This window comes from Ctenopharyngodon idella, chromosome 14 (assembly GCF_019924925.1).
Source record: "Ctenopharyngodon idella isolate HZGC_01 chromosome 14, HZGC01, whole genome shotgun sequence".
Taxonomy (NCBI): domain Eukaryota; kingdom Metazoa; phylum Chordata; class Actinopteri; order Cypriniformes; family Xenocyprididae; genus Ctenopharyngodon; species Ctenopharyngodon idella.
The window spans coordinates 20,680,156-20,702,534 of NC_067233.1; the positions used below are offsets into that span (position 1 = coordinate 20,680,156).

At 39.4% G+C, this 22,379-nt stretch overlaps 1 protein-coding gene across 6 annotated transcripts in view; it reads left to right on the plus strand.

Moving 5' to 3' along the window:
• wfs1b (Wolfram syndrome 1b (wolframin)) overlaps positions 1 to 22,379 on the plus strand; it is a 69,203-nt gene that overhangs the window by 19,143 nt on the left and 27,681 nt on the right. For 2 of the 6 annotated variants that reach the window (XM_051860735.1, XM_051860738.1), the window contains exons 2-3: positions 8,033 to 8,134; positions 9,597 to 9,845. In XM_051860735.1, the coding sequence (XP_051716695.1) occupies positions 8,062 to 8,134; positions 9,597 to 9,845 (322 nt within the window). In that variant the 5' untranslated portion in view covers positions 8,033 to 8,061. Of the gene's footprint in view, positions 1 to 8,032; positions 8,135 to 9,596; positions 9,846 to 22,379 lie in introns of those variants that run through there. The other 4 variants (XM_051860737.1, XM_051860739.1, XM_051860740.1 and 1 more) reach the window with 4 other exon arrangements.

A 22,379-nucleotide genomic window follows, 5' to 3' on the forward strand; every position in this document is an offset into this window, starting at 1 on the left:
ACGTAAGATATGAGACGTTAGACGTCACGGTCACGTGTTGGAACTGCGCTCAAAGTGCGCGGCAGCGATGGCGGCGACGTAGTTTAGAAAGTATATTTTTTACTTTGCATCTGAATAACGTATGTGTGGATAAACGTCTGGATAACGTACGTGTGGATAAACTCCTGGATAACGTACATGTGGATAAACGCCTGGATAAAGTATGTGTGGATAAACGTCTGGATAACGTACGTGTGGACTAACGTCTGGATAATGTATGTGTGGATAACATTGATAATAATTTTTTAGCTTTATTCCTATTTTGCCCAAAGGAAGCTTTAAGGTGGAAATGTTCATAACTTGGAGGAAGCATTACAAATCCGTCTCCCTGATTGAAGCTTGGCCATTCCTCCGGCCACCTCTGTTGCGCAAGCACCGCATTAATAGCTGTCTTTTCTCCGTTTAAAGGACACACCGGCCACAAAGGTCATTTACACATTCCAGCTGAACTAAGGCCTTCGCCTCTTAATATGGAAAATAATAAAAAATAATTAACAAGCCCAAAGATGCATATAAGTGGCCATGGTAACACTGCAAGTGCGCGCTTGGCAAAGCAGCTTTAGGAGCCTAAACAAATAAAACACAACAGAGACGTGCTCAACGGTCAAACATGTTTTTTTTTTTTTTTTTTTTTTCAAGCACATGTTTACTTGGAAAAATAAGGTAAAAGTGCTGCAATGGCATAAAAAAACCTTAAGGTTAGCACAACAAAATTAACAAATATATTGCATGGTTATACAAGCTCGTTTGAGATGTTTGCATTAATTATTATTAGTAGACTTATTTGTTCGTTCGCTTGTGCTTGCATTCGATTTGTCTAATGCAATAAATTGAATTATTATATTTAAGCTTTAGTTATATTTGGTAAAACATGTCACTGAATACATTAGGCTATTTATTATATTATATTATATTATATTTATTTATTTATTTATTTATTTTTTAAGGTGATGTTGCTGGGTAAGTGAATTAAGAACAGTGCTCAGCGGAAAAAACTTAAAATACTCAGACATTTATGGTCACATTTATGTAACACCATTCGAATCTGTGAAGGGTTAAATAGGACTATTATTTTTGCACATTCACAATAAAAACAAAACATTGATTGTAAAATAAAGAAAACAAAAATAATTTTCTGCTGTCTCGGTTTCCTTTCTGTGAACTTCTCAAAAATGAACCGAAACTCAGCATATAGATATAGCTTAGTCTATTACTTGTCGCATTTTGTTCCTTTCATTTTGTTAATATGTTAATTATTTAGGTGAAATAAATTTCGCGCATAGGCTATTTATTCCTTTTAGGATTTAATCCTGTTTTTCTCCATTCAGAAGCACTGCAGGTGCGTGATGATGATGATGATGATGATGATGAATCCATAATCTGTTGTTTATTCTGCTATTTGTTCATGTAGGCTAAAACTAAACCCATGGGTTTTATTAATGGGTCACAGACATTTATTCATTCTAATTTTGTTTAATTCTAATTTAATATAACCTTGTCGGTTAATGAAAAGATAATGATCTCATCGGTTGAAAGTCGGGGGAAAAATGAAATGATATTGACAAGGCAACATTTCTAGTTTTCGTTTAATTTAGTTTTGAACTAATATTTATATATTCTTATATTTCAGGTTTATTTCGATTAGCATTAATGTTTTTAATAGTTTTAGTTTTTGTTAGTTAACTATAATAACTCTGCCTGGGAAAAACATCCACAGAACTGCAGTACAGTCAGTTTTCCAGCTGTTTAAGCCATGAATATTTACAAATATTCACTAATTATTTAATGCCGTCAGGGACACAATCTCAGGCCGGGAGTCTCAGACTCATCGAAGCCAATAAACCTACAGTTATTGATGCTCGGGAAGCTAACAGCAATTTCTTAACGATCAGCATTCCATCTGGAAGAGGTTCACCTGAAAATGTTGTACACTAGAGGGAGCCACAGGATAAGGAATATTTTAAGCTTAAAAATACGGAAAATAAGCTTATCTGTTTCCATACTTTTGAATGTATAACCATTTCATTTCTTTAACCATGTTCTGAAAATATAGTTTTACTGTACATTGAAATCTGTGAAATGCTTATCCCAAGAATAATTCTTTTTACTTATACTAATATGCTGTCTTAACTAATATGACAGTTTGTTCTGTGTAGTATTTCTGTTTTCCAGTACTATATAGGCTATAGCTTACTATATTATAATTTATATTAAAATATTACACGATTAAAGTGTTTACTTGATCGTGGGCCATTGCTTGCACTCTGAATTAATCTTTTAAGTTCGAATTTGGTCTTCAGACATTTTACAAAATAACAACTGGCAAAAGTTACTTCAGACGTCAGGGCACAGACGTCACGTAGCTTCTCACACAGCTTCTCAGGCGAGAAGGGGGGCGACAAAAGTGTCACGTTTCTTATCACACGTCATAGGTCACGGCTTCTGCTCACGGCAAGGTACCCAACGATCGACACGACTGATTGCTTAGTTAGCAAAGTAAATGTATAAACCACACCTCATAGAGAATAGAGAAGCTGTGTGAGAAGCTACGTGACATCTGCACCGTGACGTCTTAAGTAACTTTTGCCAGTTGTTATTTTGTAAAATGTCTGAAGTTCTGTAAATTAGTGTTTTTGCTTTGTTTTGAGCAAAAAGAAAAAAACATTGTTAACATTTTAGCACCTCAAAATCGCTGAATATTTCTCCATTTCCTAATTTTGTTTAAATATGTTGACGAAAACATGACCTACACTGCAACATATTAGCCAATCAATGAACTGACAATTAACTTGAAAATGCCATGGCTTAATGTCCTAAAATGACAACCAGAGACAACTAATTAACACATTTCTCTTGTCATAAACACTACTGTTAAGATAATGACCGCATTATCCAAGTAAAACAACATGTTTGAAGAATTCAAACATGGTTGAAGAATTTTGTCCCCCATAGAAACCCGTTATAAGAAAAGTGCATGATGCATTAAAGACAGTTAAATTAAAAGACCAAATTCGAAATTAAAAGATTAATTCAGAGTGCAAGCAATGGCCCATGATCAAGTAAACACTTTAATCATGTAATATTTTAATATAAATTATAATATAGTAAGCTATAGCCTATATAATACTGGAAAACAGAAATACTACACAGAACAAACTGTCATATTAGTTAAGACAGCATATTAGAATAAGTTAAAAGAATTATTCTTGGGATAAGCATTTCACAGATTTCAATGTACAGTAAAACTATATTGTCAGAACATGGTTAAAGAAATGAAATGGTTATACATTCAAAAGTATGGAAACAGATAAGCTTAAAAATAAGGAAAATAAGCTTAAAATATTCCTTATCCTGTGGCTCCCTCTAGTGGACAACATTTTTCAGGTGAACCTCTTTCAGATGAAATGCTGATCGTTAAGAAATTGCTGTTAGCTTCCCGAGCATCAATAACTGTAGGTTTATTGGCTTCCATGAGTCTGAGACTCCCGGCCTGAGATTGTGTCCCAGACGGCATTAAATAATTTGTGAATATTTGTAAATATTCATGGCTTAAACAGCTGGAAAATTGACTGTACTGCAGTTCTGTGGATGTTTTTCCCAGACAGGGTTATTATAGTTAACTAACTAAAACTATTCAAAACATTTATGCTAATCGAAATAAACCTGAAATACAAGAAAATATAAATATTAGTTAAAAAACTTAAACTAAACGAAAACTAGAAATGTTGCCTTGTCAATGTCATTTCGTTTTTCCCCCCTGACTTTCAACCAACGAGATCATTATCTCTTCATTAACCGACAAGGTTATATTAAATTAAAATTAAATGTAAGAATGGATAAATGTCTGTGACCCATTAATAAAACCCAGGGGTTTAGTTTTAGCCTACATGAACAAATGGCAGAATAAACAACAGATTATGAGGATTCATCATCATCATCATCATCACGCACCTGCAGTGCTTCTGAATGGAGAAAAACGGGATTAAATCCTATAAAAGGAATAAATAGCCTATGCGCAAAATTTATTTCACCTAAATAATTAACATATTAACAAAATGAAAGGAACAAAATGCGACAAGTAATAGACTAAGCTATATCTATATGCTGAGTTTCGGTTCATTTTTGAGAAGTTCACAGAAAGGAAACCGAGACGGCAGAATTTTAAGTTTTTAAGTTTTTTTTTTCCGCTTTTATTAGAAAATTCAAGTGATCTTGCTGGCGCATCACGCGCACACAAAACATAATTATGTTTTTTATGACTGAGCACTGTTTTTAATTCACTTACCCAGCAACATCACCTAAAAAAATAAAATAAAAAAAAATCTATAATAAATAGCCTAATGTATTCAGTGACATGTTTTACCAAATATAACTAAAGCTTAAATATAATAATTCAATTTATTGCATTAGACAAATCGAATGCAAGCACATGCGAATGAACAAATTAGTCTACTAATAATAATTAATGCAACACATCTCAAACAAGCGTGTATAACCATGCAATATTTGTTAATTTTGTTGTGCTAACCTTAAGGTTTTTTTTATGCCATTGCAGCACTTTTACATTATTTTTCTAAGTAAACATGTGCTTGAAGAAAAGAAAAGAAAAAAAAAAAAAATGTTTGACCGTCGAGCACATCTCTGTTGTGTTTTATTTGTTTAGGCTCCTAAAGCTGCTTCGCCAAGCGCGCACTTGCAGTGTTACCATGGCCACTTATATGCATCTTTGGGCTTGTTAATTATTTTTATTATTTTCCATATTAAGAGGTGAAGGCCTTAGTTCAGCTGGAATGTTTAAATGGCCTTTGTGGCCGGTGTGTCCTTTAAACGGAGAAAAGACAGCTGTTAATGCAGTGCTTGCGCAACAGAGGTGGCCGGAGGAATGGCCAAGCTTCAATCAGGGAGACAGATTTGTAATGCTTCCTCCAAGTTATGAACATTTCCACCTTAAAGCTTCCTTTCGGCAAAATAGGAATAAAGCTAAAATATTATCAATGTTATCCACACGTACGTTATTCAGACGCAAAGTAAAAAAATACTTTCTCAACTACGTCGCCGCCATCGCCACCGCGCACTTTAAGCGCAGCTCCGACACGTGACCGTGACGTCTAATGTCTCATATCTTACGTCTGACGCCTAGAATACTATGGGATTTTGGCCAGACGGCTGGCGAGCGTATACACATTAGTTCTCCTCTCAGTTTGCTTAGCAATCATCAGATTTTATATAATCCAACCCCCATACGCAGCTGACGTTATTGCCTGTGCTGCTGGTAACAAAACGGATCGGCTCGGAATCAGTAAGAAGTGAGACTGATCGGCCGATCACCGATCCGGGCCGATCATGAGGAAAATCGGTCAATTCCGATCCCTGGCCTAAAGATCGGTGCATCTCTAGTTTTAAAGGCTGTTGTGAAATACATACATTAAATTTATTCATGTGATCACCTAACATGCATAATTTCATTACACAGCAAACCTCAAAGCCATATAAATATACATTAATAAATCACTTAAATACCACACAAATAAATACACAACAAATTTCATTAAGGACATACCATCGATACCACTCAAGCTAAATACATAGCCATCATCAATTTACAGTATAGGAGACATATGGGAGATAACAATATCGTGCCCTCAATACCCCTTTACTCACACACAAGTGCTCACTTTACAAACAAATAGCGTCGGAGGACAGAGAAGAGTCGCGCACACATTGAAGGTGACCTATTATGCCCCTTTTGACAAGATGTAATATAAGTCTCTGGTGTCCTCAGAATGTGTCTGTGAAGTTTCAGCTCAAAATACCACACAGATCATTTATTATAGCTTGTCAAATTTGCCCCGATTTGTGTGTGAGCAAAATCAAGCCGTTTTTGTGGGTGGGTTGCTTTAAATGCAAATGAGCTTGTGCTCCCCACCCCCAAGCTCGCTTGTCATTCCAATACACTGAGGCATACATAATACAGAAGTTCACACAGCAAATATATCTCGCAAAATGGATAATTTACAAACTGTTCTTGATGCAGCATGTAACATAGGTGTATGGCATGTATTTTGTGGATGTTTGCTAAAATTCGATTCTGAATGAGTCTGATAGCGTGATGCACGGCTAACGTGGCTAAAGCTACAAACTGTTGGAGAGACTCAATAAGAATGAAGATGCGTTTATGAATTTATGAAATTTATGAAATTATACAGACCACACATTTTTGGGTTAAAAATGAAAATAACGAAATGGCTCTGGTCTACGTAAATACAGTAAGAAATAATGGTAACTTTAGCCACATTTAAAGTACACATGAAATCAAAATTGACCTTATTTATTTTGTTAGCTCAAATTGCTAGTTTTGTGGTGAACAATTCATCTGTGCAATCAATCCACACAAAAAAAATTGTTTGGCTTCGTAATATTTAATCAAAATCTGAAAATGCTCCTCCCCTCTGCAGCAGTGCCCCTTCTCTAATGATATCAGTTTGACGGCTTGGGTTGAAAACGCTTAAACCACTCCCCTCTGACCGTTAGTCTGCTATGATCGAGAGATGGAGAGGAGGGGCGCTAAAATAAAACCCTGCCCTCTATTCAATATTCCGTTTCACTTGGAAATACGTCACAACACTGGAGAAAAGTCGTTTGCAACTTCCGGTTCACGGGGACTTTAACAGTACATTAGCAACGTGCTAACTAAACATTCAGGAAGACAATTTGCAAACATCACGAAATAATATATATATGAAATTGGATCAGTTGGTATCGATCCATCTTTGAGAATCAACTTCTGTGCAAATCCTGTGTTTTACTGACTCTCGTGTGCAGCATTCTAGTGTTAATGACTTGCACATACTGGTATATGAATTTATCTAGCCACATTCCCTTCATAAATAAAATTACACCACTGCGTCCTTAGTGGCTCAGATGCCAGGAGTTTATGGAGACTCGTATGTTTGCTATTATAGCCGTTAACAGATCAGTGATAATGTTTACATAGCTGAGACGTATCACAAGCTCGGGGATGGTCTTGAGTGCTGCTGTCCTGCAGAGTTTTGCTCTGACAAAACTCGCCTTCCTTCACGTAGCTTTAGTAATCCTGAAGACATTCAAGTGTTGTAGCTAAACTGCAGGACTGCTGCTGCACTCCAGGACCAGTGTTACTCGTCACTTGCGAAAACAATAGCGGCGCTGTGGGTGGAAACATACAGATTCAGGGGGTGGTAATATTATAATAAGATCCCCTTCCTACGTCACAAGGGGAGCGAAATCAGAACGGCTCGAAATCAGAAAGCCTCGGCAAGGAACTCAGCAGCACCAACAAAAACCCTCCCCCAACAACAAAAAAACATCATACCTTTTATAGCTTTGATCCCTGATTGCTAATTCAACACAGGTGTTTCTCTCTTCCCCGGCACAACTTGAGGAAAACACTGGATGCAACTGATGTCACCACTCCCCTTATTTGGGATGAGCAGCTTACAAAACTGTTAAGTTTATCTATCTCAAGAACCGCACAGTTATTACCTCGCTGGTGAGAAATGTCATGTAGCTTTTAAGCTGCTAGACTATTTTACTGATTAATTTGTCAGAGCAGCGCTGATAACATGTTTCTGTGTGAGTGTGTATCCGTAGTGTATGTGTGTGCGTTTGAGTGAGAGAGAGCGGGAGAAAGTGAGTATGACCTTTCAGGACAAAATAAAATTTATTTTTTGGCAAAAAACATGACAATAATTTGTCGTTTTTATCAATAAACCTTTTCCGGAAGCTCAAACATGCTGCATAACACACGAGAATGAACCTCATTGGTTACGCAGCACGTTTGAGCTTCCGGAAGAGGTTTGTTCTTGTGCATTATTCATGTTCGGTTGAGCTTCTGCTTTTGTTCATTGATCAATGTTTACATGTGAGTTTACATGCGAGTCTCTTCAGAAAATTTGGACCAAACCACTCAATTCATATGGATTAGTTTTCCAATCTATTTATGAACTTTTTGAAGTGTCAAAGTGGTCGTTGCAGAGGCAGTCAATGGAGGGACAGACATCTCTCAGATTTCATCTAAAAGATTTTCACTTGTGTTTCGAAGATGAACAACATGAGGGTGAGTAATTAATGACATAATTTTCATTTTGGGGTGAACTAACCCTTTAAATTGACCGTATGAATTTGCTTTTTATATAATAACCATCATTTTTGGGTCTTAAAATATATTCACTTAAAATATTAATAAATTACTAATACCAATAAAATACTAAGAAATGTACTCACTTAAAATATATCATTTGTATATTTTTTTTCATTACATTATATTGTATTATGTTTTAATGTAGGGCTGTGCGCTATTGAAGAAAAATGTGATATGCGATAAGTTTGTTAAATAATGCGATATTCAATATAATATTGCTTTAAGTGTGTAAATTCAATTTAAATTATATTTAAAAACTGAAAATTATATAACCAATATATATGTTTCACATTCTTTTTGGTAAATGAAATCATCATTACAACTTCTGAAAGTGACCAGAAGTGTTGTAGAATTACTTAAAAAGTAATGTCTAAAAGCTGAGAATGTAATTTTAACATTACTGTAAACAAAACAAACAAAAAAAAAAAAAAATTACGCCAATATTTAAATACCAAAAACTCTATGCACGATAATATATAGTTATAACAACCTAAATCTTACCATCGAGAACATCCAGATAAACAAAAACACTTGGTGGACGATTCATTATTTTTATTTCTTTTTTATTAAAAAATAGAAGAACTACAAACAATAGGACAAATACAATAGGAAAAAATTCTTACTTGGAAAAGCGTTCAAGTAAGAAACAATACAGAAACTGAATGATCAAATCTAAAACACTGCATAGTCCTCACATGAATTGAATATACATTGATTCATAATAAAGCTACAAAAGTTATTCAGTCAAGAGCAGTGAGTGAATTTCTCTTTATCTTTTGTTGTTTGACAGACATCAGCAGGTTTACTGTATTAGGCTGCTGTCCCTCTAAGACCTAATGCACGGCCACGGATCCTACTGAAACGCATCCGATTTCTTTCCTAACTGATAACATTCACTTAAGACATAACCGACTGTGTTTTAATGAATGCTCACCAAGACAGACATTTTGACACAACAGTGTGTGTATTCGAGTGCAATAAGGCACGAAAGAGAACTGAAGGGATTGCACGCTGTCAGATAGGCGGCTTGTGCATGCGCTTCAGGTGTGTGTGTCAGACAGCAGACAGTGCGAGACCTTTAGTTCTTTTCCGCAACTTATTGTGGTTAATAACTCTTTATAACGTCAAGCAAGTCACGTACAGTAAGTTACGTGCCCAGTCTATTCACTGCTTATGCGTTGACCTAAAACTTGGACTTTTCGTAATGTTTTGTAGTAGCCTATTAAAATCATTCATATATCACATGCCGTTGCGATATGCATATTGCAATGTGTACATTTGCAATATTTCGATATATGTTGCAGCCCTCTTTTAATATATGATTTTCTCCTCTCTATTTTGTACTCTCTATTATTTAATTGTCTTTTTTTCCCCTTAGTTCAGGGCTTAGAAATGGACCCTTCTCTTCTTGAATCTCCTTTGTCGTCCCCAGCATCACCTGTCCCCACAGCGTTCTCTGCATCTGGGCACACCATTCATCCAGGTTCCGCATCTTCAAAGCTGAGCTCCTACCCTTCAGCAATGACTCCACCCCCACACCTTGCCTCAAAGACAGGTCGATCCCAGCTGAATGCAGCCAGCAATTCCCACACTGCCTTTCCAAGACAATCATCTTTTCCTCCACAGGGTACAGATTCACTCTGTTTACCACAGTTCATGCTCGTAACTAGGGCTGGGCGATTTTTACGATTTTTTCGATTAATTTGAATTTAATGTTTTGCCTCGATTTTATTATTTTTAGATCGAGAAATCGTGTGTTTTTTTTTGAGTAAAAATGTTAGCAAATGTTACAATTAGACATATTGACAATACAGCAATGATAACCGTTAAGAGAAGAAAATGATCCGACCTCATGATGGCGCGCCTGATTAACCACTCTCATGTGACGCTCTATGAACGTAGAACACATCACTAGTCAAAGCGGCTGTTCACTCAGAAACGCATTATTGCGTTGAAAAAAATCAGACGCGGGCAGTGGACTACTGCTGTATGTTTGATATTTCATGTTTGCATGATGGTGACAGGATGAAAGCTGCTGTTATTTTCTGTTTTTACAAAGCATTTGCTGTTAATAATAGCCTATTTTTACTGTTGTTATTTATTGCTATTGCTTTTTGGCTAAGAAATATTTTTAGCATTTTTCTTATTTTTAAATCATTTCTGAGTATATAGAATATGTTTAAAATAAGTATGTACAACATTTGCCTTCATATTTAATGCATAAGATATTTAACAAATAAGTCATTTGTTTTACATTTACACCATGTTGATCACTTCAGGTGTGGTACACTTAGAATAGAACTTTTTTAACCAGATGGTTAATAAAGAGAATGTTACTTGAATCATATTGTAGTTAAGTTTTTAAGTTGACTAGTTAAACAAAAAAAATCGAAATCGTGAATCGGTCAATCTTTCTGAAAAAAAATCGATTTTATTTTTTTGCCAAATCGCCCAGTCCTACTCGTAACCAAGCCTATCTCATGGGAAAACATAACAATTTTATGAGGTGGCGATTTCATACAAATTTGTACAATGTGAATCATACAAAAACATATGATTATTAGAAAAAAGTAAGCATGAAGGTCCACCCCTAAACATAACCATAACTGGGGCATAAGCAGATCATACGAAAATGGATGAATGAGATCTAACAAATTCATACGAATCACCAATTTGCCAAAACTTAAAAATTGTAAGAATTGCCATGAGATTGTGTTGTCATAACAGTGCTAATCCATAAGAATCACAATGATAAAACATACATAAGTGCTGTGTCATTGATTATTATTTTACCCGGTCACATAAGTCAGATGTCTCCCATGATGTAAGTCAGTAAGTCAGATGACTCCCATGCTTTTTCCACAAGTTCCTGTGTCATGAGTCATTGTGTAGACTTAGTTCAGATCTTCTCTTACACATGCACCAGTGTTGTTTTTGTTAACTGAAAACTATTTCTTAATAGTTTTAGTTATTGACATTATAAATACAATAACCATATTCCAAATTATTATGCAAGTGACGTATTAGTGGGATTTCAGTACAATAAACATTCAGATTTTTTTTTTTTTTTAAAGAAAGTGTTTGTTTTATTTCTCATATCTTTTTTAGATAACTGGTATCTATCCCAGACAGGTTTATTAAAAGGTTTTCCAGGTCTTTTTGAGTAAATGGAAAACCTAAAGAGGTTGTTTCACATTATTAAGCAAGTCACAGTTCTCATGCAATATGGGGAGGAAGAAAGATCTTTCTGAAAGTAAAGAGCATGAAATGGTGCAATGTTATGCAAAAGGTATGAAAACAACTAATATTTTGTGAAAACTGAATGGAGATGATCGAACTATCATAAGATTTGTGTGATTTAGAGCATAGTAGAACTCTGTCAGATAAAGGCTTTTTAAGGAAAGTTTCTGTCAAACAAGTTAATTGTATTAAAAGGGTAGCTATAAAAAAAAGCCACTGTTGAGCAGCAAACAGGTATTTGAAGCTGCTGGTGTCTCTGGAGTCTCAAGAACCTCTCCATGCAGGCTGGCAGTTGTGCGTGAAGTTGCATTTTCAGCCACCCCTAAACAAAGCTCACATAGAGAAACGTTTACAGTGGATGTAGAAATGCTTTTTCAAACAGTTTTATTGCTGTTTTTTTTTTTTTTTTTTTTTTTTTTTGCAGCAGCAGCAGCAGCATGGGATAGTGCATTGTCCTGAATGTAAATCCTTTTATTTCAGAAGGCACTATCCTTCTTTTTATACTATAGCCGAAAATGGTCAGTTATAAACTCCACATGACACCCTCAGAGACCCTAAAGAGACTTTCCATCCCACTTCCCAATATTCCAGACCAAATCATCACCTGCTAGCTCCTTGATGACATCACAGTCTTGTTCGAACGTGGTGGCCTCTTACCAACTAGGCTCAGCCTCAGACGTCATGCCCACGGACTGTTGGCTGAACGTCTTTAAGTAGGGTTTCCATTTACCTATTTAGACCTGGAAAACTATTTATCAAACCTGTCTGAGATTAATAACAGTTCAATTTCTCCATACCTAAAAAGATATGGAGAAATAAAACAAAAAAACACTTTTTTTTTTGAAAAACTAAAATCTGAATGTTTATTGTACTGAAATGTTATTTGCATACTAATTTGGAACACAGTGTATAAATGTGTTTTTCTCCAAAATATGTGTGCCAAAATAATTGGCACAACTACAAATTCTAATGAGTAAAAATCTAACTAAAGTATATTCCCATGCATAAGGTATGTTCCCTTTCAATACTACACTTCGTACTGCATCGTCTGCCGTTTAGGTAAGACGCAACGGGGAAACTCCTATTTTCACTGATTCTGAAGCCTCTTTTAATCATGCAGTGAAACTGCACAGCCATTGGTTTGTGGAGTTTAAGTAAAATGGACAAAATGGGCAGGGTCTTGGGCTATATCAGCGGCCGTTTAGCCTTCACATCGTTGATCCCGAGACTTGAAGCCGCCTTCAGCTGCAAGCAGCTGGAATTCGCCGCTGATCAGCTTGCCGCTCTGTAGCAGCAAGATCAGCTCGCCTCTCCTCTGCTCGCCTCTATTACAGCTCGCCGCTCTCAAGCAGCTCACCGCTCATAAGCAGCCTGTTAAGCTCGCCGCTCTGCCAGCTCGCCGCTCTCGTGCAGCTCTGATCAGTGCGCCGCTCTCAAGCAGTTCTGCTCTCCACGCCGTTCTCAAGCAGCCTGGTCAGCGCATCGCCCCAGAGCCACCTACTGCGCCAAGCGTGTGCATCCCGGTGTTTTGCAGCAGCCGGACCAACTCTTAAACACAGTCTGGCGAATATAACATGCTGCGCCTGCTCTTCTTCAGTTGATTGCGCCACTCACGAGCCGCCTTCAGCATCCTAGAGCTGGTGTTGGTTTCGAAATGCAGAGCCTCGCCCCGCAAGTTGCATTCACTGAGGACGAGTGCTCTCACTTCTGACAGCGCTCAGTTGAATATGACATGACGTTCTTCCCTGACTTAGGCGAGACTCATGGTGTATTATTCACTCTGAAAGAGCATATTTCTCCGGCATTTGTTGCAAAATGCAGAATCTCTGAGCGTGTCACTTGCCAGTCCCACCCCCGCAAGCCGCGTTCATTGAGGGCGTGCGTTCTCACTACAAGAGCGCAAGAACAGGCTCAATACTTACAGCTCTCAGTTGAATATGACATGATGCTCTCCCCTGTCTCAGGTGAGACTCATGGAATATATTAACTCTGAAAACATATTCCTCTGGTGTTTGTTGGTAAAAGCCGAACCTCTGAGCATTTCGCTTGCCGGCCCCACCCCCGCAAGCCGTGTTCATTGAGAACGAGCGCTCTCACTATGAGTGCGAGCCTCGCCTCGCTGCGTTCACAGACTGCTTTTTCTAAAAAGCAGCTCCTTCCCTCGTTTTCCACTGTTCTCTTCTCTCAAGCAGAGATGAGAAACAAAGGGTTACTGGGCCAGTGAATGGGACTAAGTGAGTTCTCGCCGGTCTAGATCCCGCGTGTCTCCCTTTTCCTGCAGCAGGGGATTTCCCGGTGCTGCGCACGCTGTTTAGAGTTCAGCTGAGTGCAGCACTAACAGCATTATGTCATAACAGCATTACTTTCACATCCAGATAGCCCCCCCAATCACAGACGATTCTTGAGATTCGCCTTCGAAGGGCTATCTCTGGCTCCCCGCACTTTTACGAAGTGTGTGAATGCGGCTCTCTCCCCTCTGAGACAGATGGGCTTACACATACTCAACTACCTCGACGACTGGCTCATTCTGGCCCAGTTGGAGGCGGAGCTGCTCTCACACAGGTCCCTCCTCCTCAGCCACTTAAAGTGCTTGGGGCTCAGGGTCAGTTTTCGCAAAAGCTCATTATCTCCCAACCAACGTATCTCATTCTGGGGATAATTCTTGACTCGACCTGCATCAGAGCGATCCCTGGCCATTCAGCAGCTCACAGAATCTTTTACGCCCAGAACCTCTCTGCTGCTCAGAGCGTTTCAGAAAATGCTAGGTCTCATGAGCTCAGCATCACCAGCCCTGCAGTAGGGTTTACTACCGTATGCGCCCACTGCAGTTCTGGCTGAAACCGCGGGTCCCGCCCCAAGCCTGGCAGCATGGTCGTTGCTTGCTCAAGGTGAACCAGGTGTACGTTGCAACCCTGGCTCCTTGGATGAACCCCTGCTGGTTCAAACAGGGCGTGGCTGTATGGACTATGTGCAAGAGGAAAGTCGTTTTCACAGAAGCCTCCAAGATGGGTGGGGAGCTCTGTGCGACGGGCCACTCAGCCTTAGGCGCTTGGAGCAGCCAGGAAAGCGAGCTTCATATCAACCGCCTGGAAATGATGGCAGTATATCAAGTTCTCCAGTCTTTCCTTCCTCTCCTGGCATGACACCATGTCCTGATCAGATCAGACAATATGACAGTGGCATCCTTAATAAATCGCCAGGGCGGGCTCTCGTCCAACTTTTTCACTCTAGCGAAAACCATCCTAGAGTGGGCCCAACACAACCTGCTCTCACTCAGAGCAGCACATGTTCAGGGCGTGCTGAACAAAGGGGCAGACATGTTGTCCCGGAGCAACCTTCCCTCTGAGAAATGGTCGCTTCACCCCCTCGTGGTTCAGAAAATTTGGGATGTCTTTGGGAGGGCAGAGGTCGACCTCTTCGCCTCAGAAGACAACTTTCGTTGCCCAATTTCCTTTTCAAAGACCAAAGATGCGCTGACCCACGACTGGCCCAGCCTCCTCCTGTACGCTTTTCCCCCAGTCGCTCTGATTCCCCGGGTTATCAGACGAATCGGGGAAGGTGCCCACAGGGTCCTCCTGGTGATTCCTCTATGAAGGAGCCAACCATGGTTCTCGGACCTGTCTCAGCTATCGTCCATGGAGCCATGGCCGATCCCCCTGAGACGAGACATCCTCTCCCAAGCGGGAGGGACAATTTGGCACCCCAAACCCGAGCTGTGGGATCTCCATGTATGGCTTCTAGACGGGAGCCTTCAAACCTCCCTGAAGATATCCTGAACACTATCTCACAAGCCAGAGCTCCGTCAACGAGACGTCTCTACTCCCTAAAATGGTCAGTCTTTGCTGCCTGGTGTACAGCCCGGGGCGAAGACCCATTTACTTGTGACATATCTCTGATATTGTCTTTCCATCAAGACTTAATGGATAAGGGCCGTACTCCCTCTACCCTTAAAGTATATGTCGCAGCTATAGCAGCCTCCCATGCTCCCGTAGCAGGGCAGTCGATAGGGAGAAACAACCTTGTTGTTCGTTTCCTAAAAGGGGCTAGGAGGCTGAACCCTCCACGCACGGTTCCCACATGGAACCTGTCTTTGGTTCTCAGAGGCCTTAAGGGCCCTCCCTTTGAACCACTCCAGACTGTCGACTTATGTCCTCTGACGCTAAAAACCGCCTTATTGCTAGCCTTAGCATCGGTAAAGTGAGTGGGAGATTTACAGGCGTTCTCCGTGAGCCTCTCCTGTCTTGAGTTCGGGCCTAACGACACAAAAGTTGTCCTGAAACCAAGACATGGATATGTCCCGAAGGTCCTATCTACACTCTTTAGGGCACAGATGGTCATTCTCTCTGCACTTCCTCCTTCCCAGGATGATCAGTTGAACCTACTCTGTCCAGTCAGGGCCCTGAGGTCAGGGCCATTGATCGTTCCGCCTCTTTTCGTCAGTTGGAACAACTCTTTGTCTGCTTTGGTGGCCGTACGAAAGGTCTTCCGGTCACGAAGCCCAGATTATCCAGATGGATGGTCGATGCTATAGCACTCACTTACTCCTCCTTGGGCCTACAATGCCCCATCGGTGTTAGAGCACACTCCACGAGGGGCATGGCCTCTTCTTGGGCATGGTACAGTGGCGTGTCCATCGCGGAAATTTGTGAGGCAGCCGGCTGGGCCTTGCCGTCCACCTTTGTCAGATTTTATAATCTGGACGTCCCTGCATTACAAACGCAGGTTCTCTCTACTTAAGCCTCACTAATGTGACCAGCTTATGAGCACTCGTTTATGGCCCTGACCAAAGTCCGGGTAATAACGTATTTTTCCCATTCCCTATATATGCTCTAGGCCCCAAGGGGCTCCTAGAATATGTAGAAATGAGAGGATGACTACAGTGTCCTCAAGTCCCCGATCTTCCGGGATGCATTGTTACGTGCATCCGTGCAAGCTCTCCTCAGTGCTCCGCTCGGATGCTCTGTCGTCCCCCCCCTTCATAGCACGGCGTGATTCAATAACCCCCGTTGGGTCTTGCCTAAATGGCAGACGACGTAGTACAAGTATAGTATCGAAAGGGAACGTACTCTGTTACTAATGTAACCTCGGTTCCCTTAGATACGGAATGGAGTACTGCGTAATTTGCCGTGCTATTTGTAGGACGCCTCATGCTGTCGCTTCAGTCGAATTAAATCAGTTTGCCAAGGCAAGACGGCCTCTGATATAGCCCGAGACCCTGCCCATTTTGGTGGGCTCGAGCAGGCTCGCACAGCATGGCCACACCGTCATTGGTTCGTTTACTTAAACTCCACGAACCAATGGCCGTGCAGTTTCACTGCGTGATTAAAAAAGGCTTCAGAATCAGTGAAAACAGGAGTTTCCCCGTTGCGTCTTGCCTAAATGGCAGACGACGCAGTACTCCGTTCCGTATCTAAGGAAATCGAGGTTACGTTAGTAACCGAGTATGTTTTGTTTTGTTTTTTTTGTTCAGCTTCAGGAACACTTAAAGTCCCCCTGTGGTGAAAAATCTAGTTTTTAATATGTCTATCAGGTGTTTTTAACATGCTTTAAGACAAACCATGTGCAAATTCATAAGTCAACACTATTGCTGAGTATTTTCTCTTTTAAACTGCAGTAAACAGGGTTTCCGCGGGGCATTAAAAGTCAGTAAATGGATTTAGCGAAAATTAAGGCCTTAAAAGGTCAAAAGATAGTTTTGAAGAAAAATAATACCGGTTTATTTTGAATATAGCCTTCATAATAATAACTTTGATTTACTGTCGCAAAATATGAACATTGGTGTGATATACACGTGGAACCAGTTTGGTAATTGCCTCCAGCTGGTGCAAAATTGCCGTAACGCTGTTTTGGACAGCGTTACTTGATATACTGCCAGCTGACTTTTTTACTCGGCCAAGTAAATGACCGATTTACTTCTCCATAGGACAAGCACAATGGACAAGCTTAATGTCAAGCCCTGCATGTAGGCTTAATGGGCTGCGTTTCAGTCACTATTTCATATTGTCTGACAACAAAAAGAGAAAATAAATAGATGAAATAGTTTTATTGGGATTTTTGGCTCCATTAAAATACATTGCGTCTCTGCTGCTACTCTTTGTGCTCACAAACAAATCCAAAGGGCTGACACCTGTCAGAATGCGAATGCAACTTAATGACATAATGAATATTCTAATTGCCATATGACGTCATTATCGACTTTTAACGAATAAAATATATATATATATATATGCACAGTGGGTACGGAAAGTATTCAGACCCCCTTAAATTTTTCACTCTGTTATATTGCAGCCATTTGCTAAAATCATTTAATTTTTTTTTACTCAGTAATGTACACACAGCACCCCATATTGACAGAAAAACACAGAATTGTTGACATTTTTGCAGATTTATTAAAAAAGAAAAACTGAAATATCAGATTTGATGAAGATCAGATTAGATTTGATGAAACCTGCAGAAACCCTGTTGATTGTAATGTTAATGTAGCTACATCAAGTTAATCTGATTAACTGATTCAAATATTCATAATTAATCATAAGTTATGAATAATTATTTCCCATTTTAACTAATTTGCTACACCCATTAAAAAAACTGCTGTTAAATAAATTAGCAACAAATAGTAACAATATAGCCAAGCCTTACCTTGCGATAAACTTTGTCATTTAATTTGAAAAGCAGTCAATTAGTCCGAAGGGAAGCTGCGGTGTTGCACAACCCTCCAATGAGTTGGAGTGCGTTGTTATATCACCTTATCACAAACGAGACACGCAGGTGGAAAGTTTGTTGTTGTTTAATGTAACGCTTGTCTATACACAGGTTACCGCCGGCGCTCACTGGAAATTGGCATTATCCAGTTTGTATAATTTTGTATAAAGTTGGAAAGTAATAGTGTAACAGTCACTGCCTGTTGTAAGGTTTATTGCAATTATGGTTGCTATATTCTTCCTAGCCACTAGGGGGGCACAACAGTGTACCCTGTACCCTGTATAAAACAGGAAGCAGTAGAGTAAGTGTTAGGGTCTGTTTGATGCTGCCTCATGGGCTGCGTTCCACTCAATTTTTATGCCCTTCACTCGCTAACTTCTCTCTGTCTCGTGGACTCGGATGTGCGTCATTGCTTACATTGCACGAGTGCCCACTAATGGCGGAACTCGTGCATAAGGTTTAAATAAAACGCACTAAGCCCTTGATCACTTGGAATTCACTATGGAGCTGATTTATTAAATAAACCCCTTTTGTACTTATAGAATAGTGCATAAAACAAATTCATATGCTTATAAGTTGTTGGAGAAAATATATAAAATACTATAGGTATACGAGCTGAAAATATAAAATAAAATTTACACAAATGAAACTATCAATAGTATAAACTTGAACTGTGAACATAATTATGCGATTGAATTTCAACATAATATATTATAGACAATTATGCAATTTAATTCTCAAAATAATTCATATATCATACACTTCAGTTAAGCGCGATCTGCTGTGCCGTCACACTCAAGTTGAATTGTGGGATACAGAGCTGAGTAGACTCAGAGTAGACTCGCTCTCTCGGTAAAAATCGAAGGGACAATGGTCTGTCCATGTAAACTTCACGAAGTGGAACACACTTAAAAATGGCGGCAGGGATTCCCTCGAGGGGAAGTGCTTAGGGAAGTTTGCGAGTGTGTGTCTAAAATTGGAGTGTAACGCAACCGTGGTTGTCTGCAACCTATTTCCTAATCCTGTTTGAGAAACTGTTTGTTTCCTGCTCAAACCTAAGGTTAATGTTTGTATGCATTGCTTTGGTGAACTTAAATGAAATTTGTTTAGTTTAATTGATGTATTTGATGTTTTCTCTTGTAGAGGATTTAGGATGTAGCTCTTGCTTATCGGCTGTGGCTACCTCTACTTGTTTACAGACAAACACACTGCTTATGTTGCTGAAGCAACTTTTTTGGTTCGTTTGGTGTGAAACCTTGCAATTGACCGAACATTCAAGCGTAGGACAACAATCGACTTCATCATCAACCTTTGTAACTCTGCTCATCTACTGATGAGACTGGTTTCCATAATTTCTTTAATTTTTTTTAAAATTAAAGAAATTATTAAAATAACGAAAGTATAGCCAGAATTTTCAACTTTGTCTTTTTAACTGCAGAGACAATAAATGCTAAACTGGAGTGACAGCCTTTTTAGCTAAACATTCACAGCATCCAAAAATCAAATTAGAACCGGCTGAAATGTTTTGAAATCACTTGTACCCTACCTGATTGAGAGAAAAAAAAAATCCAGTCTTTTACACGATCTGCCTGTGTCCGTTTGAGTCTTTTCAAATAGTGTGCTAGTCAGCTCGTTAACACTGGCCGGCAGAAGCGCGCCGCAGTGTTTGTCGTTGTTGAGTGGTAGGACATGAGCTGTTGGAACAACTTGCATATACGTTTTTTGGATCATCTTTTACCATTTCAAAGTGCATCCAATTCTACACTTTAGATTTTCTTATCCCAGACATTGTTAAAGATTTAATCCCTGCTGCCAAGATGCCATCTGTTGGTCATGGAAGTGAAACTTAAATCTGTCACAGGGGTGGTTGGATTTATTCACGCAAATTAAAAATATTTATTAAAAGCTTCTCACTTTTATTCATAGCATTATCATAATAGGCTGTATATTAACCTATTGGGAGAGAACCGGTACGTCTATGTAAAATCAGATATTGAGCACCCCCATATCTCGTTTCGTAACACATCTGCAAAGTTTTGACTGAGATTGGTAGTCGAATCAGGCTCCTCCTATCGAAGAATCGAATCGTCGACTATTCAGGGTCACCCCTAGTGCATGTAAAGGCAGATGTCCCAAAACTTTTGGCAATATATATGTGGGTTGTGTCTAATGAATGTGGAAATTATTTTGAATACATGCTGAAAGACACACCACTCTTGTTTGTTCAAGAATTTATTAATAGATCTCCTTCACCTTAGATCAATTTAAGTATTTGCACAAAAGGCGATTTTTTTTTTTTTTTTTTTCTCTCCCCTCTCCCCTTTGAACTCTTGTAGCTTGACCAGTGCAAAGTAACTGGGACGGTTATAGATTGGTGGCCGGTACGGGGACACTTACGTTGCATATTGAAGTGAAAGGTCTGTGTGGTGTTTGTGTTTTGTTTAATGTGTACCCTGTGTTATAGAAATGTCAATATCATTGCGTGGTGCAGAGGATGAGTATGAACCCCCTGCCGATTTCAAAGCTGGTCCTTTTGTGACTAGAAGAGACCCACCTCCAATAAAAGATCTCATAAACACTTTCAGTGAAATGTACCTTAACTCAGACAATGAAAATGAATCTGATGCTTAACCTGAGGTTGATATACAAACTTGCCTGCAAAAATTAAGTCAATGATGCACACAAACTAAGTTTAGCAGTCAGTGCAAGCTCCTGGAAGAAAGATTAAATTATAAAATTGAAAGAGAATGTGAGAGAGTTGGGCAGAGCCTTGAGTTAAGCATTTAGGAAAGTCAATGGTCGACTGTCTGAAGAGAAGAGATGCTCAAATTGATGCCACACTTAAAAGTTATGCTCATGTTTTATCTACTCCAGTTTCTCCTCCATTGTCCACACCAGTTTACCATGCAAGACATTACCAAATTCCCAACTTACCAGACAATGTGAATGATGTATTTTATCATCCACCTGTAAAAGCTGAATTTCCTCAATTTGATTCTGATGATCCTGTCTCCTTCGTAGAACACTGTGAAGAGTATTTTGAAATTAGACCCCTCACAGATTCTGAAATCCTGGCATCCCTTACTTCTGTGCTAAAGGGTATGGCTAAAGACTGGTGGTTGGCTGAGAGAAGACATGTACTTGCCTGGGATCAATTTAAATGCAAGTTTTTGCATGCTTTCCATACAGATGACTATGAAGCTGAAGCAACAAAACGTCTTTTAGAAAGGAATTTTGCTTACCACTTACCACAGAAAGAGATGGAGTAAGACATTTGTTCAGGCCATTTTGAGAAATTATAATCCCAGACTTGCAAGTTTACTGAGAGGAACTGTGAAGGAAGTGAGTGGGTTGGTGAGAACTGGAACACAAACTGAGATTTTGAAGAAGCGAAGCAGTATTGGAGCCAGGTTAATGCCGAAACCCAGTAAAGAATGAGATTCTCACCCAAGTCAAATCCTTCTTCAACCCGCATTATACAACCTATGACAAGTGAGTCCAACTTTAAAACTCTGACTTTGCCCCTGTTAGTCAGAGGAAGATACTTTCAAGCTCTAGTCGATAGTGGAAACTCACAAACTCTGATACAGGAGTCAAGTTGGAGACAGCTGGGACATAAAGAACAGCTAAAATCAAGCCGTGGGTAAACTTTCAAGCAAGCGGATGGTCAAATATTACCTGCTATGGGAGTATGGAATTGTGAATGTGAGCTACAAGGAAGAAGGTATGAAGTTGAACTGTTTGTATTGAAACATGATGATGCCACAGTACCCATGGTGCTATGTATGGATTTACTGGTAGCCACTAGAATTAATTTGGATATTGGCAATGCTCTGTATACTTTACCTGCTACCACTTATTATCAAGAAGAAACATTTTCATTCTTGGCCCCTCCTGCTACAGATACATTGCTGTCACTTATCATTGCCTTACCTATTCCAGAAGAAACAACAGAAACCAGACAGTATATTCAACAGCTGGTCACAAACACTGATACATCATCCATATACCAACTGAGAGTCACAACTTCATCATCTACTTCAAGAATGGCCTACTGCCTGCACAAGTGAAATCGGACACACATGTTGTTAAACATTGCATTATCACCACCAAGAGGTACCTGTCTGCAAGAGGGCTTACCGTGTGTCACAAGAAAAACACGCCTTCGTTGACCAGGAGATCAGGTCCTTGCTGAATAAGAAGATCATCAGAACTTCAT